The 6,421-nt window shown below is 40.3% G+C and overlaps 1 protein-coding gene across 1 annotated transcript; it reads left to right on the forward strand.

Moving 5' to 3' along the window:
- The first annotated feature begins 4,782 nt into the window (after positions 1 to 4,782).
- LOC143855085 (uncharacterized) lies at positions 4,783 to 5,916 on the forward strand. Its single transcript, XM_077365249.1, has one exon. The coding sequence runs from the start codon at positions 5,169 to 5,171 to the stop codon at positions 5,397 to 5,399; it is 231 nt and encodes a 76-aa protein (XP_077221364.1). The 5' UTR covers positions 4,783 to 5,168; the 3' UTR covers positions 5,400 to 5,916.
- Positions 5,917 to 6,421: the final 505 nt, after the last annotated feature.

The following is a 6,421-nucleotide window of genomic DNA, read 5'->3' on the forward strand; positions in this document are numbered from 1 at the left end:
TTTGTGCGAAAACGTAGTTGCTTTCACACATTTCCAACGTTTTAAAAACGACGTTAATTGATAATTACGGAAGCCAATTACGGGAAGGACTGGAAATTAGATGCACCGACGTTTATTATATAAACGTGGCTAATTAGTCAATATAGCGATGTTATTAATAAACGTGGGTAGATGAACGTCGCTGAAGGCTAAGTTTCTTGTAGTGGGGTTAGGATTGTCCGAGGGGTAGATCTTGCTCCATGGCCCATCCACAGCAAATCGGTCATATAATAACATATAATAAGATCAAAGAAGGTTTAGTGGGCGTGAGAATTTTATTTATTAGATCAAACGGTGGTATGGTTGTGGGTTCTCATCCGCAAGCAGAAGTCATCAAAGTGGTCTCTTTTGCTTTGAAATAACTTCCTCAGGTTCATTGCATCTCCACATATTCAAATCTAAGCTTTACTTTCGCTAGTGGAGTGAATGACTTGACATAAATAACGCAAGGGGTGGGACCCTAACTAGAGTTATTATGATAGAAAAAGTCCACAGTATTCATGAATGGCAGCCCTTGTCTTCTTTTAATAGTAGGAGAAGCCTTATCATGAGAACCAAGTGAGAAGCTCGATCCAGGCCCACCAATGTGAATCAACACCATCTTTATCCTTCATTTGGTAGGCAAACCAATAAAGATGAGATAACCAAAAAAAATAATTCAAACTTAATGGATGGATGCATTTAGTTCCATCAATTGCTTGAAAATGGACGATTAACGAAGAGTGACCCATGCCATGACTACTCCATGAGCCACCTGCAAGTTTTTCATTTGTCGAGGAGTGTGAGAATTGTTTTAGACATCATGCAAGTAGGCCCACGGGATAGTGGCACCGCACGAAACTCAAGCCTTCAAATCTACATGTGATCCATATGTATGACAAAGAAAGTGAGGACGCGTTGCTTGTACATTCTTCCCACAGTCTCCCTATTTTTCATCTTAAATATAATAAAAATGCCCCTCCATCCTCATCCTTCCTTAGGGACTGTCATTGAGGCTGAATACTCATTCCACTCATGAAATGATCTTACTCATTTGATTAGAAAACTTGAAAGCCACCATGATTTAAGTAGCTCCCGAGAGACAAAATACATATGGCCGGAAGAGGAGACATCACCAGAAAGTGTAACTGTTTTTCCCGGACGGCAGATTCCCAATTAAACGCTGTCAGCCGGTAAAAGTAGCAATAGCCTTCGCCTCTTTCTTCTCTATCTTGAGGTACAGTTTCTCCCGGAAACCCCATGTGGCTGCCGGAGCTATCAGATTTCGATTCCAAGTTTTGGGTGCGCAGCGATCTGAGCCGTTCACAGGGAGGATATACTAGCTATATAATGTTTGGGAAGATCTGAATATATCATTGAAATTGTTTGTTTGTACAGTGTTAAAGATGTTGATACGTACCTCTTATGGTGTATGTGTTGTAGTTACAACTTACAAGTAGTTGTTAGATGGTTGTTTATATTAGAGTTACGGGTTTTAGTTTTAATCATGTGTCGTGTTAGTTGGGTAAATGGGTTGATGATGTGGCTCTCTTTGTGTTTGTATTTAAGTTCTTTATTTCAATGAAATGAGAGGGAAAAAAGATAATTTTACAGCAAAGGAGACTTTGTAGGAGAGTCATGGTTTCTCTCGAATTGAGCCATCCTCTCGAATTATGCAAAAAGATTATTTGTGTTACGGCTGATTAGGCACATAACAAATTGTTGTCAGCACGGTAGATCCTATGCCATGGCTGCGCCTTCAGATATTTTGGAATTTCTGCGCGATGATTTCCAGCTAGGGCTGCAACAGGGTTGGGTCGGGTTTTTCAAAACCCTAGCCCAACCCTGGATCCCATTATCTCGGCCCTGACCTTGAGTCAAGGCCGAAAACCCTCAACCCATTGCCTGCCCTACAGGGCTCAGTGCGGCCCTGGCCCGCCCTGATTGGGCCTGGCCCGGCCCAGCCCTGATTGACCCTAATGCAAATACCTGTTAAGAGTGCCAAAAATAAAGCAACCACATATCATATAGAACAAAATGATCAATGAACAAAGAAAGGGAACAAAATAAGACAATATGAATTCAACAACATGACAGGCAGTTGAGACAATTAATAATAATAATCTAAAGAAACATCAATCCAAGATAATAGAAAACATTAGCAAAAGAAACATGCACAGATGGTTCAATTCTATAATAGAAAACTTAGGGTCGGGCCAGGTCAGGGTGACCCGAGGCATTAACCCAGAACTCGACTCGACCTGAGTCAGGGTCCAAAAAATGAACCCTGATGGAAAATCCAGCCCTAACCTTGTTCGGGCTCAGGGCGGGTCAGGGCCAAACTTGCACCCCTATTTCCAGCAAATTAAAATGCTTTTTTTTAAAAAAAATGATGGAAGAACACCGGCGATTTGCGGAAAGCTTGGAAAAATTCAGTAAAGAGATCAAAGAAATGCGTAAAGAAAGAGAAAAGCTAAATCTTGAAAGTGTTGATGTTCATGTAGAGAAAAGTGTGAGAATTGATACCGGAAAAGATGAAAAATCGTATTTCTCTTCGAGTTTGATCACGATAGATTTTGAAAGTGGAGTTCAATGGATCACGATTGTTATTTTTGAAGACAGAAGTCCGATGTTAATTGCGTTGTTGAAGCAAATCATGTCCATTACGATTTGGGATCTCGGTGGATTAACCTGTTTTATTCAATAATTCGACCTTGAGGACAAGGTCGTTTGTATGGGGGAAGGAATGATACGTACCTCTTATGGTGTATGTGTTGTAGTTATAAGTAGTTATTAGATGGTTGTTTATGTTAGAGTTATGGGTGTTAGTTTTAATTATGTGTCGTGTTTGTGGGGTAAATGGGTTGATGATGTGGCTCTCTTTGTGTTTGTATTTAAGTTCTTTATTTCAATAAAATGAGAGGAGAAGAAGATAATTTTACAGCAAAGGAGACTTTGTTTTGGAGATTCACAGTTCATCTTGAATTGAGCCGCTAGGAGGTCCGATTGCCTCGAATCAATCTCTTTACCTTCTCTATTTCTATCTGTGTCTTGTTTATTTGTGTTACGGCCGATTAGGCACGTAACAAGTGAATGTTAGGTACCTTACCGATACGCCAAAAGCTCCAGAGCTGATGGAACGCGTTAGGCAAGGCCCTTTAAACCTGTCCAATACCAGGCTGGGTCCCATCCAGTCCCATACCTAGGCGCAGGGGCGATGCCATAAATTTTGCACAAGGGGGGCAAAAATTATAGTAATTTTTTATCTATCTTAAAATTAAGATAGAAAAAATTTCTATTCTGATCCAGGAGCAATACCAAAGTGTTTCAAAGAAGGGTTACCTTGACGTAGGTCTGCAAGGGAGATAAAGAGGGTAAAATTAAAATTTTAAACTTATTTTCTATCTTAGGAATGATTGGAAAGGGGGGCATATTTTTTAAAAAGGGGGTAAGTATAAAAAAATATTAAAAAATAAAGGTATATTTTTTTTCTTCCAAAAAATTAAGGGGGGGCAATTGTCCCCCTTTCCTTTCAAGTGGCATCGTCCCTGCGGTAGGAGGGATCTCCTGACCGATCCAATAGTCCAATCAACCACCCTAAGTGACCGATCCCATGCTCAATCCAACCAATCGCCTCGGATTACACCGATCTTGATTGGAAGGCCCAGATCGAATCTGGAAAATTTAAGCACTAGAATTGTTCTTGGCAACGATCAAAGTGCGCCAAAAAGCGCCCTACAACCCACACCACGCGTGCACGGACTGCATTGCATCCCGTGGGTCCACCTATGGCTAAAACCCTTAGTCCAACAAAGCAGTAGAGAGAAGTGGGTAAAGCTTACCTTCTTCAACTCTGTGAGTTTCAAATGTGGGAGTATTATCCCAGATCACTTTTACACCTTTTGTTTAAAGCACCCACTTTTCCAAACAAATTGCACTTTCGTTTTTTAAAACCTTTTCAAAATATACTTTTATTTTGAAGATACACTAACAAGCTACAGTACAAGAAGGGGTCGATCCACCTTAGATAATTCATTGAAGGGGAATGAGTATGATTAATTGCTGAGAATTGATGATCTGTTGATCCATCGCGATTATGGGGTCACTTATGGATGAGAAGTGGAGCCATATCCATAGTGGGACACATTAGGTGGATTGAGTCCTCAATCCTCATTAAGTTTCTCACAAAGAGATTTGGTAGGCAATTTAGCGGTTCACTTTTGCGGGAGAGAGCAACCATACAGGCTCACATTTTAGCAGATTTTGTGTTATTCATTTTGAGGTGCATGCTCTCTCTCATGCAAAAATTGTCTAGCAAATCCCTTTCATCAGTGAAGGATGATAAAGTGAGAATTGCAGGTAAAGAATATCCCAGCCCACTCCCATGATATGAGATCAGCCCCTTCATTTTGTGGGCTCTATTTAGGGACTGAAATGACGATTGATTTATTATTTGTTATTATTATTTTTACAATGAGGGATTTATTTCATATCATCTGCATGGTGACGGACTGAAAGCCATTAGATGAAGGATTCAGTACTATCATAGGATGGACCCAGGTCAACGTTTTCATGAGCTTCTGCTACTAGCAGTAACTTTTTTTTTTTTTTTTTTCTTTTTTTTTCTTTTTAAGGATAGGGAAGAGATATATATTCGACCCTTTTTCTTCCCTGGGCTACCTCGCTTGATTTTGTTTAAAAGGGAATAAAATAGAAAGGGCACCCAAGACCGAGTCACCGAGATGATGCCTGTGGCACCGCAGCAATGAGCTGGCTTTGAGATGTATTGGGGGATCTTGAATTGAAAGAGAGCCCTGCATTTACCATTCCCCACTCCACTTCACTCCACTCCATGTAATGTAAATATGACCGTGCGGGACCCAAATTAAATCCGATCCGGACGTTGACTGTCTGGTACCTTCCGTTTGCCACGTGTACGAAAAAGATTGCCGGTAAAAAGTTAAAACGTTTTTTCAGTCAACCATCAGGATATCTACTCAACTCGAGGTATTAAATAACGCGTATATGCAGCATGAGAGCAAGGATCTCCGTCTAAAATCTCACCACGTGTCATACGCCATACCGTCGGATTCAAAGAAGAGCTGCTCGATCTTTAACGCCCCCACCCTCTATATAAATAACACTATCTAATGTGTGTCAAAACAAACAGAGGCATGGTTTTCTTCTGCTTTTTGGTGGATCAGAAGCGGAAAATGAAATGCAGCAAACCGGCGGCGGGAATATGCTCCCGGTGCGGAGGCGGAGCGAGTGTCGCCGACATGGAAACCAAGACCAGGTTCTGTTACGTTCCCGTCTACTGGCGATGTTGGCGAGCTATAATCTGTACCTTTTGTGGTGCGGTTCTCAAATCCTATGCTTAAACAAAACACGTTTCCTTTCCTTTTCTTTGCTTTTCTTTGTGAATTTTAAGCAACCCAGCTGAGGGTCTATTCAGTTGGTTTCTTCAATTACTTTGAGAGTGCGGTTTTGTGGGTGGGTAATTTTGTTTGTAAACCTAGGAGAAGATACGTACGTAAAACCATAGGATTTGAGATGTGGGTAATTTTGTCCATTTTTTAAATTTTAACAGAGGAAAACTACTTCAGATTGCTTTGGGGATGTTGTGAGCTGTGTACACATACGGTACATATAGATAGATTATCTAAGTGGTCTCCCTTGTTGAATCCAGAAATAGTTTTCCAATTTATTGAAATTAGATAGGGTGAGTAGGATTAATGTTACTACAACACCCTCACATGCGCAGGTTAGCATGCATCTACTCTTTCCTCTCTTTAAATGCCACACATTTAAGGTTTCACATGTGGACGGCCAAGACGCGTTTTTTAAGTAACTGTACATTTCCACCGGGAGTAAAATTTCAGTTTCATTTTGGTTTCTCACTTGTGGCAGCTAAGAAATTTATTGTCTGGAAATGAATAAATCATAATCCCTCTGCCTTCTTAAATGGGTTTCCATCAACTTGTAACTGATATTTCAGAAAGTCTACTATTTTCAACTCATCTTAAAAACCGCTCGGCAAGAAATGAATGGTTGTTGATTCACGGGTGCCTAATCGTACCTTTTTACACTCATTCATTTATGGGTGTTGAAAGAAGATCCATCAAGTTAGGAGGCCTAAATAGTTCAAAGGAATGGTACTCAGAGAAGGTCTTAACATCACAAGTACAGTAGTTATGAGAAAGTACTCGACATGTGGGCACATCCACATCACGATAGATTCATGAAAATATTAAGATGATTTACATATTACCTTTGCATGCTAGCGCTCACACAAAAAAAGACATTAAGAAACTTAGTGGTATCTCTTCTTGACAGCAAGAAAAGGGTCACAGGTTACAGGTTAAGAAAAGCTAAGTTATTGAAACTTATTATGTGCAATGAA

Source organism: Tasmannia lanceolata, unplaced genomic scaffold (genome assembly GCF_043159265.1).
Source record: "Tasmannia lanceolata isolate RefF3 unplaced genomic scaffold, GAP_Taslan_0.1 ptg000020l, whole genome shotgun sequence".
Lineage (NCBI taxonomy): Eukaryota > Viridiplantae > Streptophyta > Magnoliopsida > Canellales > Winteraceae > Tasmannia > Tasmannia lanceolata.

Excerpts from the sequence above, each read along its gene's own strand:
- LOC143855085 (XM_077365249.1), top strand. The coding sequence starts at position 5,169 with ATGTGTGTCAAAACAAACAGAGGCATGGTTTTCTTCTGCTTTTTGGTG.